Source organism: Girardinichthys multiradiatus, chromosome 21 (genome assembly GCF_021462225.1).
Source record: "Girardinichthys multiradiatus isolate DD_20200921_A chromosome 21, DD_fGirMul_XY1, whole genome shotgun sequence".
Classification (NCBI taxonomy): Eukaryota; Metazoa; Chordata; class Actinopteri; order Cyprinodontiformes; family Goodeidae; genus Girardinichthys; species Girardinichthys multiradiatus.
This window is the reverse complement of record NC_061813.1, coordinates 31,205,200-31,230,643: the sequence shown is the minus strand read 5'-3', so window position 1 is coordinate 31,230,643 and position 25,444 is coordinate 31,205,200. Positions and strand designations below refer to the sequence as shown.

The following is a 25,444-nucleotide window of genomic DNA, read 5'->3' as shown; positions in this document are numbered from 1 at the left end:
GCTCCATTCTGTGCCGTCCCCCTGCTTCTCCTCATCTCCTTCGCCACAGAAAAGACTTGGGTTATTTATCTAAATGATAAGGAAGGAGGAGGAATTCAATTTGTACCTCATTGTACTGCACTATGTCTGAGAAGAGCACATTGTGAGCAGACCAGGGAATGGTTGGGGAGAGCTGCACAGGAAAAGAGAAGCCGGTGACTTCGGCCGAATGACTGATTACGACGGCCTACACACATACATTCTATTCATTTTGAATCATTGCTACATATAGGACGATCATCTCCTGGGTGCTAAACAATACCACATCTGCTTCTACGAATGGCATGATTATTAGACTGAACAATATAATACATTTTGTGGAGGCAAAAAAAGGGAAAAAAAAGCCCTCAGTCAATGTTTGAGGTAATCATACTGACAATAGCAAACCAGACTGGGAATAAAACTCGTCATAAAATAAAAGCCTGCTCTGGAAAATGAGATATGGATCCGAATGAGCTGGAAAATTATCTACATCTCAAGAGCGACAGAAGTGAGGAAATGCAACAATGACATGGAAAGGAAATAACCTTTCATTTTTACTTCTTTAATAGAAGCTTGCCACCTAATATTTCAATTTTCTGAGAGACCAAATTTTGGGTTTTCGTTATCTGTAACCCGTAATTGTGAAAATTACAAGGATTGTTTCACTCTATGTGTAATAAATCTATATAAGATATGAGTTTCACATTCTGAACATTTTCACAATAGTCAACCTTTTTTTAGATGTACCTGTAAGTCTGTATTCCAACTACCTCAGAAGTTGAAACTTGTAACCAGGCTGACTACAATCAGGAACCTTTGTCTATTCAATTGAAAAATGGTGAACCTTTTCTAATTTTCTGAGATATACTTGAACACAGTAGACCTAGCAGTGTGCATGACTGAAGTAAAAACACTTAGTATTAGACTTAATTAGCCATGGAAAAAAATAAAACCCTTGGAGATGAACCAGCTGACAGTTGGTGACTGCCAGCTAAGTACCACAGTAAAAAATATAAGCTGTGTTCCTAACTGTAAGACAATTACTGGAACGTTTATTTTGTTGTGTCTTCAACAGAATATGCTGACTTTCTAAACTAGAATACTCAGGTGTTCGGTGGAGGTTACATTGTTCCACCTGTGTTACTGAACCAAATCAACAAATGTGTAGAGAGGCAGCATGGTGGAACAATCCACGCTGAAAAACAGAGGCTGTCATGTTACATGTCATGCCGCTGATTCTTTTATGCTGGACAGATATTTGAAAGGACACGCTCGCTTCACTGCTTCGCTATTGCACAGTGTGAATAAAACAAAGGCGAACTGAGGGAGCACGGCATTGGTTGGAAGGGGGCTTATAAATTCAATAAAAATCCTTTTTTGGGTAATCTTTGTTTTTAATGTGCTCAAAATAGATCTCAGGCACAAGCACGCAGATACTCTTACAATTTACCAGAAATGATCATTTAAGGTGAAACAATATGTTTGAGAATTAAAGCTCTCATCAATGTAAACAATTATTGTATGAGTAAGGACCATTTAAATGAACATTTACAGCCAATGACTATAAAGCTAATCGTAAAAAACTTGCTTTGTGGTTGCTGCCACGTAAGCTACTAAACTTTGTCAAATTTATAGGCCAAAGGTCAGAAAAGTTTATTCAGCTTTTACTTTATGAGTATATAATTACTATCCTTAAAATCGTTTGTATTAATGTTGCTAATTCAGATTAGTGATTAAAAAATTGAATGGTAAGCTATGAAGCTGTGTGCAAGTTTTTTCAACTTATAAACATCTTTAGGATTCCGATATAGCCAGGATTGCTAAACAGTCTGGAAAAGCATACAATTTGATGTTTTATCCAGGTCTGGATAAATATGGAACAACAAAAAAAAAATACATATCTTATATGTCAAGATATCTATCTATCTATCTATCTATCTATCTATCTATCTATCTATCTATCTATCTATCTATCTATCTATCTATCTATCTATCTATCTATCTATCCATTTGTCTTGCCATTTATCCATCCAAACCATGTATTAATTTGTAAAACCATTAATCCAAGAACCAGTCAATCCACCCATCCCTACCTCCCTCCATCCATCCATCCATCCCTCATTTACTCCACAAAAACACATTCCCTGTATACCAAAAGCATCCTGCTTTCAGTTGATTTATTTTGCTGTTTTGAACTGAGCTTTAAAACCATTTTTTCTACCATAAACAGCTAAATGAGAGCAGTTAGAGTAAATTGGAAAACCAGCATTGTGTAGTTATGGGGCCTGAAAGCAAAACAATGTAATAGAGATCCTAAAAAAACATATTCTTGGATAATCTGAACATCATAAAATTGTAAACAATGTACTGGTTTAAGAAATGCGTTTGCCAGGGGTCTCATGGCCTTTAAACTGGGAATTTGGGGTTTCCAACGTCTTTTATAAATAGAAATTATGGCTCAGAGATCTTAGTTTGTGTGACTTTGCGATAAAGCTTTTAATTTTAGCAGCAGCTGGCAGATCAAAGCCAAGACAAAGCAACATGTGCTGTAATTCGTTACAACACATGCATGCCCACCAACTGACGAGAAGCAGAGTCCCGTTTGCTCATGCGCAACGAACGCCACAAATAGTGGGTGAGCTGAATACCTCAACACTGCATCAAACAGCATCGGCTCATTCAAATGTCAGCCTCCTCCTGTGATCAACAGGTACTGCCTCCACCTACCACCGGGGGCGACACCGCAACAAGCGACTTGTAATTACAAGCTCCGTTTAGGTATGTCAGAACCCTGCAGGCGCCTCTGATCTCAGTGGGGGGAAACTCAAACTCAGATGTCTTTGAGGAAAAAAAAAAAAACAGCACAAGGTAGTGTGGCAGATAGTGGTATAATTGATGATAGGGATCTGAGTAATTCAATCAGTCCTAATGGGAATGCCTGGAGAGGCAGAAATGCTTTGATCACGGCGGTTTGAAGAGGATATCTTTAATGTACTTTATTCAGTACATTCCTGCTTTAACCAGAATCCTTCAGCTAAAGGATGACCCACCAGCTGTGCTTTAAATTAGCCCACAGTGCACATTCAATAAAAATAAAAAAAAACACCTTCATTTGACAGCCCTTTGTTAAAAATCTGCCTCTTCTCCCCTCAACTCGGAGCAAAAATAGCTTGTTCTGAAATTATACATCGCTTTGTTTTTATTTGCCTTGTTACAGAGTACCGCTCCAGCATGAGAACAGGTCGAGCAGCGCAGCACGCAACATAAACAGCCCGGTACAGAGTTGTTATTGTGCGGAAAAACAGAAAATTATGCATTAATAAAGGCTGAGCTGCGCCTGTGACTGACAGCTGAAAAGAACACCTATATTTGGAAGCTGACATTTCACATAATTACCTTTCTACTGAACTGCTACAAAAAAAAAAAAAAAGAGAAAAGAAAAGAAAAACAGACATGCCCTGACAACAGCATAAACTAGCTTGTGAATAGACTGGCAGCATCTCCCCAGTGACTACACCGTCCTGAAATAAACGTAGAAATTGGATTTTCATCTCTGACCTCGTCGTCACTTTGTGCTTCACCTGTTAAACTGTTCTCTGTATTCCATCGCCACCCGCTGCGTCAAGGTCTTTAATCTAAAAGCAAATGAGAAGAGAGTGAAAACCCACATAAGTCAGAGCCCATCCCTTCTTTTATTTTTTATTTATTTATAGCCGCTGGCTGCAATTTGTGGGAAGCTCCAAACAATAACAGCCAGTCTTATCTTTATTTGAAAGCCACGCACCCAATTGCAGCTATTGCGGAGAATGTGGGGCACCATTTGTTTATACAGGCCAGTGCTTTTAAATTTCGGTGTCCTCTTTACCTGCCGCTCTCCTCCTTGGGGTCCTTCTCGTCGATGACCGCGATTGCCACCAGTTTGCCTGCGGGAGGAAAGCAACAATAAATAAAACAAAATAAAAATCACAGAAGACCATTAGAAACCAGTTAGACACTCTCTGGCAGGAGGGTTCCTACACAACGTTTTTGTCAAAAATTACTTTCTTCTCTTAAATAATTTTTTTTACAGACAATATTTAATATAAGTATGGTTGGAATACTTCACAGAGGATTTACAGCAGATATTTCAGACTTTATGGATGAACGTGTTGTTGGACGTGCAGGTGAAAGGCGTTGCTGGGTGAGTGTATGGACAGACAGATAGATGTGGGGACGCATGACATGACACATAGGAAAAAACTAAACTCTTACACAACTTAAAAAGGTCTCCTATTTAATTTAAGCTGCTATGGTTTGAGGCAGGAAGCCCCTTGGCATTGAGATGAGAGAGGCAGCCTGCCCCCTGCTGGTCACTGATGCAGAAAGGTTGTGTAGAGAAAGTGGACAGTCTGGAATAAGTAATAAATACTTGCAGAGAAAAAGTATTCTTTATGGCTGAGTTTGTGTGTGTTTTTCTCCAGCAGTACGCCTGTCTTCATGGGAGTTTCACAAGTGGGAATGTGAATAATTAACTGTAACCAGTCTTTGAGAACGTAACAAGGTAAACAGGATCCACTGGTGCTGCAGCTAAATTTTCTGCAGACCTAGAATAATCAACATAGAAACATGATTCATCAGTGGATTGTTTGAAGGAGTTCTGAGATTTTGAAACATCAAGGTCTTTCTTTTAATCCGGAAAACACTTTCTCTAAGGTTAAGGAACAACCTATTCTTTTTTCATGAATTATTTATATAGAGGTTTTAAATATTATTCAGTGATTTAAATGCATTATTTTTCTAACGCTTCCTACAGTAAATCACCTAAACACCCCAATATTCATTATCTAAATCACTCATGTGTTCACACATCTACTCCTGGTTTATAAAGTTCTGTGTGTGATAACTACGTCCTTAGAAATGCTTGCAGCTCATTAAGCAATCGCAGGTTTTCACAGCAAAATACAGGTACAAATGTTGACAAAATCATAAAGCGTCTCACTTTTCACTTCAGAGACCACAATTATAGTTACAAATAAAGCAGCTCTGCAACATGATTATTACGGTCCTCACTGAAGGCTTCTTAGCATGAATATAAAATCTCCAGCTGTAATGAAAAATTACTCATATGGAAAATTTTAATAAAAAATATGTAGTTAGACATTAATATTATAGAAGAACTTTGTGCTTTGAGTTGTCAACTTTATTTCAATTGTTGACAATCTATTTATGAATTTATTGCTGCTTCTTTTAAATGGTAAAATTGATTGTATTTGTTTGTTGAACCAAACATTTCACAAACAATTATACCCTTTGTTCTTTTGTCCTCGTACCCTTTGGGAGAACTCCATGTCATATCAGATTAGTGATTATAGTCATATCAGAAAAAAAAACTTCTTCAAATCCAAATCGGCCAGGGGTATGACAAATTTTGAGCCTAAGTGTCTATAAGGGGTAAGAAATACATCACTTATAGGCCCGAATTTTATTTGACCATCCCAGATTTGAGAATTTGATACTCAGAGACCATTTAGCCTGCATCACACTCCCAGTTGAACAAAGCTTAATGGAGCCATTTCATCTTTATCTTCAACCGTCTCAGTAATGGAAAGTCAAGATGTTTTTTTTTTTGTTGCTTTTTAAGTTTTATTTTTTATCAAAAATAAATTCTACATAGGACATTCTGTAGTGTTAATGTGTAATATGCCTCTGCAATATCATTTAGAGATTTATTAATATTCACCACTTTTTCAGTCCTGTACTCTCCGCTATCAAGTCTCCCTGGATGATATTTGGTGTTATTTGTGACCCAGAGATGGAGAGCAAACACTCAAATACAAAGCATAGGGTTGTTTTTTTTCCAGGTCCATCTTGAAAACTGAGAATCAATTCAACCTCCTCCATCATTATGAATGAATTAATTTTCACCCGGGTCAAGATGTTTTGGATTCTTAATGCCCAAGCTCTGATCATCTCTCACATCAAAAGTTCTGGATGAGAATGAGATCATGCTTCATGTTTTAATGCAACAGAGAGGATTTCTGAAGAACTTGTAAACGCCCAAGTCCATCAAGTTAAAAGATCGTCTGCTGCAAGCTTAAAGACCCGTTCGGTGATGTAATCTAATTTAATTCATCCATCAGAGACCTCACATTTTCTTCTCCCGAAATCTGCCAAAGCATCTTCAGAAACTATAGCCAGCTCACTTTTTAAATCACTGGTTTAGTGACTGTATTATTTACCCAGCTGATGATTAACAGTTTGGAACTTAAATCCAGAATTAATATGCAGCAAATGTGAGATTCATGTGACAAATGTAGGAACATGAGAGGAAATGAAAATTGATACGTGCCAAAGGATACACATTTTCTGATTCTTCTGTTTTGTTATTGTGCTTGTCTGTGCTTCTGATAAATAACCTTCCAATATTCCAGTGCACGGCACCATAAAGTGCTTTTTAATATTACCAAACATATTTTGCTTTCAGTATGCAACCAATTCATCCCCCTGTCTGCCTCTATGTCCTTTAAATCCTAGCACTCAAAGAAACCTAAATTACACTTTCAGGCTCTTCATTGATTTTTTGGGTCACGCCAGTATTTAGATGTGGGTACCGAGTTCTGTGTCAGGAAGACTTATGATGTGTGTGTGTGGTGTGTGTGTGTGTGTGGGGGGGGGGGGATTTCAAGCATAAAATGTCATCCCAGCAGCTCCACTGAGCTGCAGCCCATGAAATGTGATGCTCGGTTGAAAAGACTAGCAACAGGGCTCCTGCCATCTTTTTCTTTTTTAAACTTCCTTCAGACATTCCCATGAATCAAAACCGCAAATTCTTAAACAGCCTAACAATGTTTATCCAATTAAGGTGTTATAGCAAAGGTTTAAAAAGCAGGACGTCTGGCTTAAAGGTGAAAGAAAGCAACTTTAAATGGCCTGAAAAGCATCAAATTGTAAGCACTTTGTTGGGGCCCTCCATTTTGGTCGCACATTTTGGCATGCGCAGCTCAACAGACGTCGCAGCTCTGACGTCACTGGGAGCATAAACCGGCTGAGATGCAGAGTTTCGTTGCCATTTCCCGCGTGTCTCACGGGACGACGCAACGGAGGCGCATATCTGGAGAGACAAAAGCTCGCAGGCGAACCTTTGCTCCACAAGGCCATTCCCAGAAGAGCTTGAAAGCTGGAAATCTGTCTGATAGGAGAAGATCAGGAGATTTATTTACCGATCGAAGACCACGCCACACCCGGCGCAGGTGGGACTAACGGTTCATCTTTCCCCCTCCTGGACGGATGAGAAATTACCGTTTTTATTCTTTAATTTGATCACGGACGTGTGGTCTCCCCTCCCCTACTCTTTCTTCAGACCTGATCCCATCCTCAACCGGTGGAGAGCAGATATCAACATCAAAGTAATTTCGTTCTTTTCATATTAAACCGGGTAGGTACATTTAGAGGTCTGGGCAGGATGAGGCAGTTAAGGTGATGTAGGATCACCAGTAGTTAATCTAAGATATTAACTTGTTGCATGCAATACTGATTGAATTATGTTATGCTGAGCTGTGTTTTGATTTGCTGCGTAAGCGCTGCTGAATTGTGCGTGGTTCATGTTTTGTCCAGCTGATCTCAAATCAGCCATGAGTTAGAAGTTGGACTTTTAAAAGTTTTCCATTCAAAGCAACTGTGGTCTGTACCTCGTGGTTTGACCACTCTTTGTTCCAGTTTTATTGCTGGAGTTTTTCCACTGAGTTCCCTCCTCAGAGTTTTATGACTCTTTGTTCAAGATTTGGGGCGTTCAGCTGTTAGTGGCTAAAGGGGCGTGGCCCCACCGTTTTATCAGCTGATCGCTGCAATCGAGACATCAGCACCAGGAGGACTTCTCTTTCCATTTAACCCAAATTACACATTTTGTCCATAAAACTACTGGTTTGATCTTCATAGACACTAAATGCCCATATATGTTTTTCTTTTATTATTATTGTTAGGTAGTCATTTTAGTCCCTTTTGGGCCAGAATAATGGTATATCAGGATTATTCTGCTTCAATAAATCTTCAAATATATAATTAAGAGAAGCGTTTGTGTTTATTTCGTGCAAGAGTGATTTATTTGTCAAAACAAGGTCGAAAATCCTCCACCTTCGGTGAATTGGTTGAATAAACAGTGACAGTTTGTGCTTTTGGTTAATAATTTGTAATTATTAAAGAGCTTTGAGCCCATAATCCTAACACCAGAGGACATCTCTGATTTCTATTTGTAAGTAATGATTTTTTGGTTAAGAAATTAATTTTTTTTAAATTATGATTTTAAATTATAATTCTTGATGAATAGCAATTAATCAATAATCATAAGCCTAGCAGGGTAAGAGCACAGTTTTGCTCAAAATATTGAAATGCACACAACATTATGGGTGACATACCAGAGTTCAAAAGAGGATAAATTGTTGGTGCACGTCTTGCTGACGCATCTGTGACCAAGACAGCAAGTCTTTGTGATGTATCAAGAGCCACGGTATCCAGGGTAATGTCAGCATACCACCAAGAAGGACGAACCACATCCAACAGGATTAACTGTGGACGCAAGAGGAAGCTGTCTGAAAGGGATGTTTGGGTGCTAACCCAGATTGTATCCAAAAAACATAAAACCACGGCTGCCCAAATCACGGCAGAATTAAATATGCACCTCAACTCTCCTGTTTCCACCACAACTGTCCGTCGGGAGCTCCACAGGGTCAATATACATGGCCGTGCTGCTATAGCCAAACCTTTGGTCACTCATGCCAATGCCAAACGTCGGTTTCAATGGTGCAAGGAGCGCAAATCTTGGGCTGTGGACAATGTGAAACATGTATTGTTCTCTGATGAGTCCATCTTTACTGTTTTCCCCACATCCGGGAGAGTTACGGTGTGGAGAAGCCCCAAAGAAGCGTACCACCCAGACTGTTGCATGCCCAGAGTGAAGCATGGGGGTGGATCAGTGATGGTTTGGGCTGCCATATCATGGCATTCCCTTGGCCCAATACTTGTGACTGCCAAGGACTACCGAACCATTCTTGAGGACCATGTGCATCCAATCGTTCAAACATTGTATCCTGAAGGTGGTGCGGTGTATCAGGATGAGAAAGCACCAATACACACAGCAGGACTGGTGAAAGATTGGTTTGATGAACATGAAAGTGAAGTTGAACATCTCCCATGGCCTGCACAGTCACCAGATCTAAATATTATTGATCCACTTTGGGGTGTTTTGGAGGAGCGAGTCAGGAAACGTTTTCCTCCACCAGTATCACGTAGTGACCTGGCCACTATCCTGCAAGAAGAATGGCTTAAAATCCCTCTGACCACTGTGCAGGACTTGTATATGTCATTCCCAAGATGAATTGACGCTGTATTGGCCACAAAAGGAGGCCCTACACCATACTAATAAATTATTGTGGTCTAAAACCAGGTGTTTCAGTTTCATTGTCCAACCCCTGTATATATATATATATATATATATATATATATATATATATTTGTATATATATGTTTCTCATTCACACAGAGAGCATACATACTTATTACATATATGGCACAAAAAAGTAAGAACATTTGTTTTATACTGATGTTTTTTGTTGTAACAATGCTTCTTGCTAACAAAAAGGCAGAGCTGGCCAGGATGCCCCCTCGATCCAGTGCAGGTGGTGGGAGACAGACGGACTCTAGCAAAAATAACACTGACATATTTTTACTTTTGATGTTTAGATTTTTTGGCTTTGTGTACATGCTTCCATTTGCCTATCACTTCTCTGTTGGTACACCTGAATGTCCCCGCTGTGTAACAATAGAGACTATTTCTATTCTATTCTATTCTTTTTACAATTGGAAAGCTTCTTTGTTTCCCCTTAAAAATGATACCACGTTTGTGAGGAAAATGCATTTGTGGGTTGAGTAGCGGAGATGAGTATATGGGCTGCACCCATGAATAACTCACCAAATCCTCTTTTCCAATACAAAACAGCTTTTAATGGAGGCAGTGGGATGGTGTTTGAGTAGCATATCTTTGTTGCTGGAAAACCAATGAATTTCGACACTGGAGCGGATATAAATGCAGAAAGATACGGAGATGAGATTCTGCAACCAGTGCCAATACCAGGTCTCAAGTCTTAGAGACTGAACTCTATCCTCCAAGATATCAATACTCACCCCAAAGAGCAAGGTTTATCAAAAACTACCTCAAGAATTCTGTTGGTGCCAGAGTGACCAGCCCACAACAGTGTGTGACCGATCTTGTGACCAGCATTAGGAGAAGCCAGTTCTGAAGTGACTGTGTACGGTTCTCCCACCCGCAGCCGAGGCCTGTGTTTGCTGAATAAATAAATAGTTAAATTGGTCATCTGTACCGTTTCTTCAAAGCTCAGTCATCCAATCCAATGAAAGGCCAGTAGGCTGTTTCGATTGAAAGAAGATTTGTCAAGGCTTCTATGTGTAAAAAACACACCCAGCTCTGCTTTCTTAACCCACAATTGCATTTTCCTTACAATTGAGGCACAGTTTAAAAGGAAATTAACAGGCTTTCCAAAGATATAACAATTATTACCAAGAAGCGTTTTATAAGAAATAAATAACTGCCCAAACACAAATTTCCTTGCATTTTATGTGAAGTTTATAAAATACTGTGCACGCCTAACCTGTTTACCCTGGGCTTCCAAAAGAGATATTTCTTCAGGTTTTTTGTAGCTCCATCATAATTTGTCTTGGGCTTAAGGTTTTGTTTTTTTGTTTATTTTATATTTAGTTCTTTTACCCAACCGTAGGAAAATATCTGGCATTTAAATTCAAAAGAATATAATCAATCATAGACAGGACCATAACAGAATCTGATTTAAAAATAAGAACAAATCCAGCAAAAATCCAAATAGAGACCTGAGAGATGAGTTATACATACACAAGGATTTGGTTCATAACTTGTTGGGATTTCTGGTCATTTCACCAACTCAAAATTTCACACGTTTATAGCTTTGGTCATGTCATACCAAACTTCTGGAGGTACAAAGGAGTCCTCCGGCCTTTGACATTTCATAACATTTGTGAATCAGTTCATACAATTCAGGATGCTTCATAACTCTTTTGACAACAAAAGATTTAAAGTAATTTTCTGTAATCTGTGATGAGATCTTGTGCTGTGAGGTCCGGCTAAATTAAAATGCCACAATATTTCTAATCAAAATGAAGTCTGTCTCCCAAATATTCAAGTGGTTTTAGCAAGTGACTTTGTCTTGTAAGCAAGGCTAGGCTACTATTACAGGCCCCAGATATGGTAACTATTTTAAGCTGGACATTCTCTGCATTTATTTTAGCAAAGGCGTCCCCAAGCCCTTATATGTTCTGAATCAATTGTACTAATAAAGAGTGAAAATCTAAAGAGACATGAAACCAAACATAAGAACTTCAACCAAACCCTGGGTCTGACTGTAGGACAAGGAGAATAAATGAACTGAGGGGACAGTATGAGCGAGCTACACACTGTTGTGCTGTCTCTTACAGACCAACAGCGAGCATATGTCTTCACAGCTAGTACAGTGGATTTTAGGAAAACTCAAAAAGCCTTTCAATGACTGGGAAATTATCGAAGAGTGCATGGAAGCTGTGGGAGAAACACTTTTACATGGAAAAGAAGGACAACTTAAGAAAAAAGTTAAGCAAATTGCCATGTCTGCCAAAAGCACAACAAGGAGATCAGAACTGTTATACCAAGATGTACAGACCCAGCTCGACTGTTCCATTCAAAGTGAGTTTAATACTGGTACTTAAAATAGATTGCACTTTTCTGTTCAGCAGATGATTTCATGGGCATATGAATAATTGATCAGTAGTTAAAAAACAAAAACTCTAGTGTTAATTAAATGTTAAATAAAAATGAAAGAAAACATTTTTGTCAGTTAATTTAAAATGGTCGGACCTCAAAGTGTTTGGATGATGGAGGTAATGGATCTCCTGCTATTTTAGTTGTGGAACCCTGTTTAAGGAACTGATTTTCAAGCAGGTAAGGAACTAGTTCATGCTTTGACACGTTTCACTGACAATGTCTCCTCCACCAGGGGAGTCCAAGTACAATCCTCAAGGGCTACTCTCCTGCAACTTTAGATGCATCACTTCTCTGCTGGGAAAACCCCCCCTCATCAACAGAGATTCCTCCGACATGTATTTTATACATACATGGAGTTTGGACTGATTGGATGATGCAGGTAGCCATTTTGCTGTTGAAAACACTGACACACGATTTTTGTTCGGTCCACATTTCTTTCTCCACTGTAGCTGAATAACAAACCATAATGTTTAACGTATCTGAGTTTAGAGATAGCTGGGAGTCATCTCTGTTTTGTTTTGGTACCACTTTCTAAAGGTGCGCTACAGATGTTGCATTGCCCACTGTTTGGAACCAGATATTTTATACTAGAAATTTTAGGTATGAATACGCTTACCGTTACAATATTTTTCTTGAAAAAAAGACTGTCCAAGGTCAGAAAAAGCAAAATATGAAGAAATAAAGGAAGTTTACACAGTATTGTGTTGTTTTTCCTCTACAATTGGACATCGGTAAGTATTTCACAGGAAACATCAGGGTTAACCTTCTTGCCTTAAGAAATTTGAACACATAGAAAAGCTAGGCATCAAACTGCACACCTTGTTAGAATCCAGCCACTTTATCCGGTAAGTAACAGCTGCTATAATGTTGTAGTAAAAGGTCCATAAAGGAAGAAAATACTTTTCCTAATATTAGAGAACTACCGCTTTTCTGCACTGAGCATCAATTTACTGCTGTTTAAGAAGCAGTTTGTATTTCAGTTTTGAGCCTAAATTACCTCTACAAGGAAAAGAGTTATTGAACAAGAACAACAATGGCTTTTTCTGGAGGGAAAAGAGACTCTTCCTCTCTTAGAGCAGAAATAGCTGCAACAGTACTCCTGAAGCTGAACAAGCTCCTGATAACAGCAGCTCCAAGATACTTGACTTTCAATTTCAAAGCTGCCCTGTGGCAAACTACATGTTTGAGGGTGGGGCTGCTAAACATTATTAGGGCGTCTGTTATACAACGCCTTCCTGACAAGCTTCAAATGATTTATGCTTGTGTTTTAATGTGAAGTTTGAAAATGCTTACCAGCATCTTTGGTTGTAAAGAGGAGCTATATGCAAGAAAAACCTCAGCTATGGCTCAAAATATAAAGCAGACATGTATTTAAATGAGCCTCCAAAATGTACCTGAACTCCGATCCGTCTGGCAATAAACTATTAGGAAAAATATAATAAATCTACAGCTCCAAGCAGAGTGCTCTTTTTCAGGGTGAAATGAAACATAAAAAACCTTAAATTACTTTAAAAACCATCAAGAAGTTTCTGGCATAATTTGGACTAAATATTTCACCAATTATTTTATCCTAAATGGTGGAGCCACCTGGCTTTTACGCAGAGTCCATATATTTTACATAGGGGTTTAGGTCTGGGACTTTCCAGAAACTTTTCCACAAACCTGCTTTATCCCTTCCAATCACAGCATTGATGAATATTCGGGATCATTGCCCTGGTAGAACATACCGTTCTGTCCAAGTTTCAACCATATGACCCAATCTGTCACTATCAGGTGAAAGGAAATTTGTTAGGATGTTCAAAAAAAAAACCAAGATGGCTCAATCCTGCCTTGATTTGGAAATTGCTGGAACACCAGTGTTACCATTCACAGTGGAGACAGTTTAATATCACCCTGATCACAATGTATTCTGAGGAAAGATTTATGGTCAGACGAGAAAATGGTTGATTGTGGTTGATTGATAGTGGCTGTTTGGCCACAATGACAAGAAGAATGTTTGGAGAAATCAATCTGAGGCTTTCAAACCAAACAGGCCGGCAACAATTGTCAAGCATGGTGGTGGTAGTATTAAGTGGCCTGGCTGTTTCAATGCCAGTTACTGATGCACTCCACAAGGTGAATCTGAAGATGTAGATGGAGGACTACCTCGGATTTTTGCTGAAGGACATTTAACCCAATACGTCTGTGATACGCTTGGCTGTGTGCTGCTGGTGCCTACCCCACAGCAGTGTGTGACCAAGCTTTGGATTAGCATTAGGAGACCGGGCAAAAGTTTTAGAGCCACTTTCTCGTTTGATGGTTTTCTTTATGTTAATGAGTATTTACATTGTATGCAGATTCTCACAGAGGCCATCAAAACTGTGAATGAACACATATGGAATTATGTAACAAAAAAAAAATTGTAAAAGAACTTTATGATATTTTTCATTTTAGATTCAGTCCTTAAAGGGGACTTATTACGCAAAATTCACTTTTTGATCATTTTTATACTTCTGTTTGGGTGTCTAATGCTTCTACAAACAGTCCAAACAGTCTTTGGCTATCAATGAATGTATGTGACGTCACAATTACACTAGCACCTAGCAACTTTTCCTGAGTCCCGCCCCTGACTAGCTGAACCAACTGAAGCGGAGCTCCACCCACTTGATTTTCAGTAGAGCCTCACGTCTCGCCGGCTGGTTTTACTTTACATGCTACCCTCAAAGGCAGATGTTCTGTTGTGAGCTGCCAAGACTCACATGTGTCCATGCACATTCTCCTGCTGTCGGATAACTGAGATTTATGGCTTCATCTTATTTTTACGGCTAATTTGTATAAAAGTGACAGAGCCCTAAAACAGCTCATTCTGAAAGGAGCTCAAAAAGGGGGAGCTGAAGAGGTGAAATCTCATTATCTGAGAATAATTTGGTACGAAAAATGTAATTAACATGTTTTGTATAGCCCACCGACCTATCCCAAATGTTTAAAAGGAAGTATAATAGGTCACCTTTGAAGTAGCCGCCCTTTGCTGTGATGACTGAAATATTAACCTTTGGCTGTCTTTGATTGCACCTCTTGGAAGTTCTTTCAAGACTCTTTGGAAAACCATTTCCGGTGACCACCTCATGAAGCTCATCCAGACAATGCTAAGGATGCAAAGCAGTAATCAAAGCAAAGGGTGGCTATTTTGAAGAATCTTGAATATACAACTGTTTAAAGTGATTACGCACTTTTTTGTTTACTATAGAAAAACTATTAATTCAAATGTTGTAAAAATTCTATGTTATATACTCTTTGAAAACTGGAAAAATACTAATTAAATGTCAAAAAAGTAAAAACAAAATTATACAATAAGACAAATGCTCATAAGTGTATGTAAACATGTGACCTGTACTGTACGTCTAAAATTTAACTATTTAAATGCTGCATTTCTTTGTATGACAGTAAAATCAAAGATTTGGGTGTTATGCTGGAAAGGTTTCTCCTGGAAAGTTAAGGAGAGAATAATAGTTACTGCTTCATACGTTTTGTTGCTAAATAATATTCATTTAGATAAATACAAACACAAGAAAAACATGAAAATGAAATAACATTCTGTATGAAAGTGGGAACTGCCACCTGTTTCTCCAAGCTCATACAACGTAAAACCATCAATCTGAAGGTATCCTTGGAAGCGCTCCTTGTTCACCCACGACGACAGGCTGCCGTCCTCGTACTCTGCAAACACACAGAGTGAATCTTTCAGAAACACGGGGACAGAGCAGCTTATTGAGATTCACCACACAACCTGTCAATATCAAAAGCAAAGCATAGCAGCCTATTGATGGCTGGACTGTCAGAAGATCACAATGTTTACCGCATGTAAGCTCTTCAGGGGGTAAAGAGCGAGACACGGGCTGAGCGTGCACAGACACGAGGAACCTAAACAAAGATCAGAGGAGTCTGAAGTGGTCTGGGTCACAAACAGCTCGATGGACAGGTAGATGATCAGTGTACAGATAAATAAACAAAATAAAAGAGTTGAGAATCTTTTATTCAGGCTGGACTGTTGGCTGTTATGCAGAATGAACAAAAGATGTTTTATTTATCAAATAAATGCTTGTCAAAAATAATAAATTATCTATTCATGATTATTATTTTCCCTTTTGTCTTGATTCTCACATCAGTGCCCATCCATCATAAAAAGTAGGCTAGGAAAAACAATTTCATGCTATTTCTTTGTACATACAGGTCCTTCTCAAAATATTAGCATATTGTGATAAAGTTCATTATTTTCCATAATGTCATGATGAAAATTTAACATTCATATATTTTAGATTCATTGCACACTAACTGAAATATTTCAGGTCTTTTATTGTCTTAATACGGATGATTGTGGCATACAGTTCATGAAAACCCAAAATTCCTATCTCACAAAATTAGCATATCATTAAAAGGGTCTCTAAACGAGCTATGAACCTAATCATCTGAATCAACGAGTTAACTCTAAACACCTGCAAAAGATTCCTGAGGCCTTTAAAACTCCCAGCCTGGTTCATCACTCAAAACCCCAATCATGGGTAAGACTGCCGACCTGACTGCTGTCCAGAAGGCCACTATTGACACCCTCAAGCAAGAGGGTAAGACACAGAAAAAAATTTCTGAACGAATAGGCTGTTCCCAGAGTGCTGTATCAAGGCACCTCAGTGGGAAGTCTGTGGGAAGGAAAAAGTGTGGCAGAAAACGCTGCACAACGAGAAGAGGTGACCGGACCCTGAGGAAGATTGTGGAGAAGGGCCGATTCCAGACCTTGGGGGACCTGCGGAAGCAGTGGACTGATTCTGGAGTAGAAACATCCAGAGCCACCGTGCACAGGCGTGCGCAGGAAATGGGCTACAGGTGCCGCATTCCCCTGGTCAAGCCACTTTTGAACCAGAAACAGCGGCAGAAGCGCCTGACCTGGGCTACAGAGAAGCAGCACTGGACTGTTGCTCAGTGGTCCAAAGTACTTTTTTCGGATGAAAGCAAATTCTGCATGTCATTCGGAAATCAAGGTGCCAGAGTCTGGAGGAAGACTGGGGAGAAGGAAATGCCAAAATGCCAGAAGTCCAGTGTCAAGTACCCACAGTCAGTGATGGTCTGGGGTGCCGTGTCAGCTGCTGGTGTTGGTCCACTGTGTTTTATCAAGGGCAGGGTCAATGCAGCTAGCTATCAGGAGATTTTGGAGCACTTCATGCTTCCATCTGCTGAAAAGCTTTATGGAGATGAAGATTTCATTTTTCAGCACGACCTGGCACCTGCTCACAGTGCCAAAACCACTGGTAAATGGTTTACTGACCGTTGAGAGACTCAAGACCCAACACTCTGGATGAGCTAAAGGCCGCTATCGAAGCAACCTGGGCCTCCATAAGACCTCAGCAGTGCCACAGGCTGATTGCCTCCATGCCACGCCGCATTGAAGCAGTCATTTCTGCCAAAGGATTCCCGACCAAGTATTGAGTGCATAACTGTACATGATTATTTGAAGGTTGACGTTTTTTGTATTAAAAACACTTTTCTTTTATTGGTCGGATGAAATATGCTAATTTTGTGAGATAGGAATTTTGGGTTTTCATGAGCTGTATGCCAAAATCATCCGTATTAAGACAATAAAAGACCTGAAATATTTCAGTTAGTGTGCAATGAATCTAAAATATATGAATGTTAAATTTTCATCATTACATTATGGAAAATAATGAACTTTATCACAATATGCTAATATTTTGAGAAGGACCTGTACATTGCCCTCCAAAAGTATACACACCCCTATATTTATCATATAACACCAACAAACTCAAAATGTATTTTCTATCTAATAATTAGAAAATAGTGGCATATGCCAAAGACTTCAATTCAATTCAATTCAAAAATACTTTATTAATCCCAAAGGGAAATTAAATGTTGTTATAGCTCATATTATGAAGGTTTCCTCAAAGAGCCGTTGTAGATGCTGATGGCTGTGGGCAGGAAGGATCTCCTGTAGCGCTCCGTCTTACAGCAGATCTGAAGAAGCCTCTGACTGAATTCACTCTGTTGTTGTAGGACAGTCTCATGAAGAGGAAGAGGATGCTCAGGGTTCTCCATAATATTCTTCATTTTATGAAGAATCCGTCTTTCCACAATGATTTCCAGAAGTTCCAGAGGAGTCCCCAGAACAGAGGCAGCCTTTTTTATCAGCTTGTTGAGCTTTTTTAAGTCCCTGGCTCTGATGCTGCTTCCCCAGCAGATGATGGCAGAAGAGATCACGCTTTTCACAACAGACTTATAGAAGATATGCAGCATCTTGCTACAAACACCAAAGGACCTAAGCTTCCTCAAGAAGTACAGTCTGCTCTGTCCCTTCTTGTAGATGGCTTCACAGTTGCATCTCCACTCTAATCTGTTGTCCAGGTGAACACCAAGGTATTTATACTCCTCCACTTCTTCTTCCATGATAGAAATAGTGTTGGACTTATTCCTGTTTCTCTTAAAATCTACAATAATCTCCTTTGTTTTAGTCACGTTCAAAATGAGATGATTGTTTCCACACCATGCCACAAAGCGGTCCACCACCTTCCTGTACTCAGCTTCTTGTCCATCTCTGATCCACCCCACGACTGCAGAATCATCCGAGTATTTCTGCAGATGACAGGAGTATGTCTTGTACTGGAAGTCTGAGGTGTACAGAGTGAAAAGGAATGGTGAGAGTACAGTCCCTTGTGGTGCTCCTGTGCTGCTGACTACCTGGTTAGACTCATAACCCTTCAGTCTCACAAACTGTGGTCTGTTTGTCAGGTAGTCTTTGATCCAGGAGATTGTTGAGGCCTCCACCTGAGTCTTCTGGAGTTTCAGACAAAGCAAATCAAGTTGGATTGTATTAAATGCACTGGAGAAATCAAAGAACATGATCCTCACAGTGCTGCTGGCTTTGTCCAGATGACAGTGGGTTTGTTGAAGCAGGTGTATGATGGCATCTTCAACTCCAACTCCACAGCGATAAGCAAACTGAAGGGGGTCCTGATGGTTTACTGTTTGCTTACTCAGGTGGGCCAACAGGAGTCTCTCTATGACCCTCATGATGTGAGATGTCAGGGCAACAGGTCTATAGTCATTGAGGACTGATGGGTGAGTTTTCTTTGGTACCGGAACAAGACAGGAGGTCTTCCACAACACTGGAACCTTCTTCTGGGCCAGGCTAAGGTTGAAGATGTGCTGCAGAATCCCACAGAGCTGCTCTGCACAGCCCTTCAGGACTCTAGGGCTGACATGATCTGGACCTGCAGCCTTATTCCTATTCAGTCTCTCCAGTTGTCTCTTCACCTGACTTCTTGAGACACACAGGTGGAAGGGGGAAGCAAAGGAAGCATCAGCATCTTCTGATATGGTTGAAGGCAAACATGTAGAAGCAGAAGGTTCTAGAGCTGAGGTGGAAGATAAAAAATGTGAGGTGTTACTGGACAGCTGTGGGTCCTGTGGGTCAAAGGAAGATGGAATGTCTGTTTGGCTGTGAGCAGAAGAGGAGGATGCGAAGCTGGTTTCTGAACTGAACCTATTGAAGAATGTGTTCAGTTTATTGGCTCTGTCCAGACCTCCATCGGTCTGATCATCCTTCTGCTTGAAGCCTGTGATCTTCTTCATCCCTGTCCACACATCTCTGATATTGTTTTGCTGGAGCTTGCTCTCCAGCTTCTTCTTGTACACCTCCTTGCTGTCTCTTATCTTGACTTTAAGTTGCTTCTGTAAGCTCCTTAATCATTCTCTGTCTCCCTCTCTGAAGTCTCTTTTTTTCTAAGCAGGTCCTTCAGGTCACTGGTGATCCAAGGTTTGTTATTGGGGAAGCATCTCACGGTTCTGGTGGGGATGATGTTATCCACACAGACGTTTATATAGTCGGTTACACACTCAGTCATGGCATTGATGTCCTCTCCATGTGGCTGGCACAGTGCGTCCCAGTCTGTAGCCTCAAAGCAACCTTGCAGAGCTTCTTCAGCTTCCTGTGACCATTTTCTCACAGTCCTCTTTATTACAGGTTGCCTCTGAACAAGGGGCTTATATTTCGAGCAGAGAAAAACAAGATTGTGATGTGATTTGCCTAGAGGAGGTCTTGCTGTAGAGATGTATGAGTCCTTGACATTTGCATAAAACAAATCCAATGTTTTGTTTTCTCTGGTAGAGCAGCTGACAAATTGTTGAAACGTTGGAAGTTGAAATCACCAGAAATTGCCACAAAAGCATTGGGGTTTTGTGTCTGTAGCTTAGCAACAACTGAGCTGATAGCATCACATGCAGTGTCAGCAACAGCGGAAGGTGTAACGTAAACTGTTGCCAAAATAACACTGGTGAACTCTCTGGGTAAATAATATGGACGAAAACTTACAGCCAACAGTTCAATATCTGGACTGCAGAGATGACACTTCACAGTAACATGTCCTGGATTACACCATCTGTTGTTCACAAGTACTGCCAGTCCACCTCCTTTACATTTGCCGCTCCTCTTTAAATCTCTGTCTGCTCGTATGGTTAAAAAGCCCGGCAGAGAGACGCTGGAGTCGGGGATATGATCCTGCAGCCATGTCTCAGTAAAACACATGATACTGCATGCCCGGTACTCTGGCTGGGTCCTTTGTAGGGCTTGGAGTTCGTCCAACTTGTTTCCCAACAATCTCACATTGCCCATCAAAATCGATGGAAGAGATGGTTTGAACTTCCTCCTTCTCTCTCTTCTCTTAGCTCCTGCTCTGCATCCACGGCGTTTCCTTTTCAACTCATCAGGGATTTGGGGTTGTAGCTGAAGTATTATTTGAGCTTTTGAGATATTAATCAGCTGCTCCCGGTTGTAAGAAACAACCCGTTGCCATGGCAATGCATCATAACAAATGTCCAAAAATAGAAAGTATTAAGAAAAATCCTCCAAGCTGCACAGCATCCGACACTGGAGTGGACAGTCATCCAAAAAAAAATCAACTGTATCCACCACAAGAGGAATAGTTCCCAAAATAGAATAAATCAGAATCAAAAGTAACAGAGCTACTCCAACCTGCTGCCACCTTGAGCGGCGCAATCCTAGAATAAATAAAAAAATAAAAAAATGTAATTGCAGATGTAATTGCAGTAAGAGATGGTTCTGAAAAATACTGACTCAGAAGTGGTGAATACATATGGAGGCCTCACTTTTAAGATTCACTGTAAAAATGTAAAAACCTTGCATCACTGCTTTTTATTCACCTCACAACTATGTGCCATTGGTAATGGTCTATCAAATAAAATCTCAATAAAATACAGTAAGGTTTGTGCTTGTGACCAGACAAAATGTCATGTTCAAGGAGTATATGATCAATGAATAAAATACTTTTTCAAGGCACTATATGTTATGCATGCCATGCAACAAAAAACAAAAAGAATAAATCCTTAATATATTTTCGAGACAAACATTTGGAGGCAGCATGAGGGTTATACAACAGGCTCTGTGAGGCTTCTTTGAAACTAAAAAAGCTGAGAAAAGCTACAGGATGCTCATAATTACTGTCAAATTAGCCGGGACCCTTATTATGACATGTTAATAAGTTATCCTAACCTTTAAGCTAACATTTAAGTAATTACAGGAATAATGATGACTTAACACGATTCTCGTGCTCCAGGGCCTCAAAAGAGCCAGGAGCACAATTCCGAACATGACAACTTAAAACCCTCGAACACGCTTTTAAATCTGCAAGGTCGTGCCTTACTGTTGCATTAGAATGTATTTTTCCCAAAGCCTTACTGCTATGCGAAGGCAACAGAGCCTTGCTGTAAAAGCCTGCTGAGTCAGTATATCTGGTAGACATTCCAAAGCCTTCTTCCCACAGATGCTTTGGCTTTATAGACAGCGTGCAGCTGCCCAACATTTCCCCAGAAGCAACAGAGCGAGAGTGAATTGGGAAGAAAGGTGTGTGGTTGGGCTTTCGTTTTGAGGTTGTACCGTCTGATGAAGCTATTGTACACCGACTCAACTTGCTTCACCTTGAATCAAATTAGAGGCGCTCTCTTCTCGGGGTGGGAGCCTTAGAAATATCATGCTGCCCTGCAGGAGCCCGTCAGCCAAGAGTTCACACAGTGGGGAGACAACATGGAGAGATGAGGGGCAGGAATGGGAATAAAAACTGACAGTGGGTGGAGAGGGGGTGATCTGGTGTCAGAGTTTGGAGCCAAGGTAGGAGGGAGCTCTGACACATTTCAAGGATGAAGGTTAACAGCAGAAAAAAACCTGGAAGTCTATGCAAATAGAAGGAAACAGAATGACAGGGGAGAACAGCAGAGGAGGGAAGGTAGCTTCATCAAAGAGAACTTAAACAGAGACAGAAGGTTAATGAGGATAAAAAGAAAGACAGTTGAACATAAAGTGTAAGAAGGTTGTAAAACGAAAAAAGTGCATATCCTAATTTCTTACTTTACAGAGGAAAACTAAAAAAGATCTGACAAGCATCCACAAAGCATGAAGACACATTACAACGAGAGCAGGAGATCAGATACTCAAGAATCGAACTCTTGAGACTCTTTGAGACTAAAACGTGACACTCACTATTAATGGGATCACCATGGGGTTTCAAGTTAGTGCCATAGATGTCATAAACTGTCATAACTTCCTAAGAAAGGTTCTTTCATCCTACAGTCATAATAAATTGTAACACGCTCTGTTAGTTATAGGTTTGATTAAATTATCTGCTCTTAACCAGTGTAGAAACCCACATCCAACTGACTACACTCTGAGATTATATCTTAAGCAAACATGAAGTCAAAATGGAAAAATTGTTGGGTACCCCTCCCAAAAAAAGAGTTTAAGGGGGTGTACTTTCTTTTCTAAACAAATGTTACATAAATCCACTGAACCTAAAGCTGATGTCACACTGTTTTCCATTTTGTCATGTATGCTGTAGTTTTTAAAAATGAGTGACATGAGTAACAACGTGAGGAAATGTAGGTGATTTTCTGAAACATCAAGTCCTGTCTCATCTTTATAGAATGTATCACTTTTGACTCGCTCCTGTTGTGAATAGTGTTTGTATACTGGGATCAACCGTGTGGAATTCACAGTATTGTACTGTGTTAAAACTTTGTGAGTAACTTTTCTGTTATGAAATCATTATGTTACCTTTTTTCTTCATATTAAAGAATGAATAATTGACAATCTTTGAATAATATTTCAACTCTATAAAGCATATGCTTTTAGAGCATCCCCCCCCCAGAACAAAATGAGGGGTTTGCAACCTGCAGCATGTCTCTGTTGATGTCCTCCAGGGCGCATTAAACAGAAGGCAAGTTGTGTTGTTCCAACCTCTGCATATTATCTGCAACAGATTCTGCTCACAGACATTGGAGGATGAAACAATGTCTGTTCAGTTCACATCCTCTGTGACCACTTGCTGCTGTCTGTTCTTTGTATTACCTTGCAAAGGTACCTTGCAATCCAAAATCCTATCCTAACTAAATTTGAACTACAGAAACTGAAGCAAAGGTAAGAATGTCACCTGTGTTTAGCTTATACTTCAGCATGTTGGCTCTATTCAAATTATCAGAGAGGTAAACACTCCCTATTTGTGGTTTATCTAAAGAGCGTCATTTTGTTATCACTTATTTAGGAGCTTTTATGACTTGTTATTCAGCCTCGACTTTGAATGAACCCAATCAACAGATGCAAACAAGTTCTGCCTCATAGCAGGGGCATTTATGAACATTTGCCTAAAAGGTGCAACACAGTCAAACCATTAACCAATGATGCAGATTAACAGAAAACCTCAGATGGAGGTGGGAGTAGTAAAATGGGTAAATAATAAGGACTGAAAACACAATTTCAATGTAAAAATTCCAGACTTTTTCCAGAGTTTTCAGTCCTTAATGTGTATTATAAATGTATTGTAGATATTTTTACAATTGGCAGGCTTCACATATAGAAGCTGGAGAAACTAGGGCAGACAGGCAAATTGAAGGAAAAAGCAAATGAAGTAAATACACAAGGAAGGAAAGAAGGAAGGACAGACATGAGGTAGTAAAAGAAGAACAGGAGGTAGAACACAAGAGAGGAACAAAGGAAGGAATGAAAGACTTGCTGTGAGAGGGACTTACGAAGGGAAGGGAGGAGGGATAGAAAAAACACAGAATAAGAAAGATGGACAAAACATTTAGACAATGGAATAGGAAATATAGGAAATAAAGGAAATACAAACATTTCTTCCATACTTATTTCTTTTAGAACACTAATTCTAACCTGGAAAGCACTGAAATAATTTTCCAAACTGATCCAGACTTTGTAGGAAACCTGGGAATATATGTCATGTTGGGGAAAGAAGAAGGGACAAAAAAGTCTTCTGCCTTCCTACAAAAAGACCATGTCGGTCAGTGTCTTCATCCACACACACATGAGGATCCACACCACTGAGAGCCTGAAGTACAGTAACAGCTTAGACCAGCACAGCACTGAGGATTTTACTTGTTAAATATGCATGAGGCTCTGTGCCGGACTATATTTTAATGGCGTTCTTCAAAAGCGGGACGCTGCTGTTTTGGGAAATGCGCTGCATGGGCAATCAAAGCTAAAACAATACTGTGTCAAATATCACGTTACACAAAGTGAGGGCTGGTTTTTGGAAAGTGTGTCTCTGCTCAGTGGGAACTCTTCTTTAAAACAACACAGCCCTGCACAGTAAGATCAGCGAGGGTGCAGCAGTGAATACCTAATAAGCATTTTGAATCTGAACTAACTGACAAACTAAGAAAATATCAATGCCGGGACACTGTTTGCATATTCTGGGAAGAGCCAGCCTCTAAAGCCAGCACATACAAAACAATGCAGGTCATAAAAAAATGAACATGAAAGCCATGCAGTATAGCACCTTGCAAAAGGCTTCGTATCCCTCTTTTCATCTTGTGTCGTTTATTAAGGTCCAACCCAGGTCTGTCTTATAGACCAACAAATCTTTGTCCATTCTTTGTAAAACTGCTGAAGTTCAGTAGTATAGGGTTATAGTATAGGATTATATATGTGTATATTGTACATTGTAAATATGTATATTCTGTAATACAAAAACAAAACCAAAGAGCAAAGTGTACCGGAGTCAAATTCCTTGTTTGTATGTATGAACTTGGCAAAAAAGCTGATTCTGATTAAGCTAAAAGTCAAATGTCAGGGGTGGTTAAGGAAAGTAATCTTCTTATGGCTTTCTTTAAACAACAGCTTTCTTCTTGCAAGCCTACCATAAAGGCAAGACTGGTGAAAAGCTGCATGTTGCATGGGGTATGCATGTTCTCCCCATGCATACGTGGGTTCTCAACAGGTACTCTGGCTTCCTCCCACCTAAGGATACAATATGTCTAACATCTGCTGTAAAAATATTTTATTTTCATAGTTTTGAACTGGAAAGCTGTTCCGTTTGACAGATCCTACGACCTGAGCTATGGATCTCTGCAGCTCATCCAGAGTTACAGTAAGCATCTTGATTGCTTCTCTGATCAATGCTGTCCTTGTCCAGCCTCTCAGTTTTATCAGGTTTGCCATACTCTGCCGTTTCAGATGACAGTGCTCCATGAGATCTTCAAAGATGTTGATATTTTTTCTTCCTAAGTAGCTGACTTCTGAAGGCAACTGGAGTAAGTGCA

At 39.8% G+C, this 25,444-nt stretch overlaps 1 protein-coding gene across 1 annotated transcript in view; it reads right to left on the bottom strand.

The window, feature by feature from the left end:
* Positions 1-25,444, bottom strand: part of tmx3b (thioredoxin related transmembrane protein 3b) — a 71,069-nt gene that overhangs the window by 25,272 nt on the left and 20,353 nt on the right. The window contains exons 10-12 of the mRNA XM_047349943.1: positions 15,437-15,535; positions 3,887-3,944; positions 3,603-3,656 (exon numbers count right to left, since the gene is read on the bottom strand). Coding sequence (XP_047205899.1) covers positions 3,603-3,656; positions 3,887-3,944; positions 15,437-15,535 — 211 coding nt within the window. The remainder of the gene's footprint in view (positions 1-3,602; positions 3,657-3,886; positions 3,945-15,436; positions 15,536-25,444) is intronic.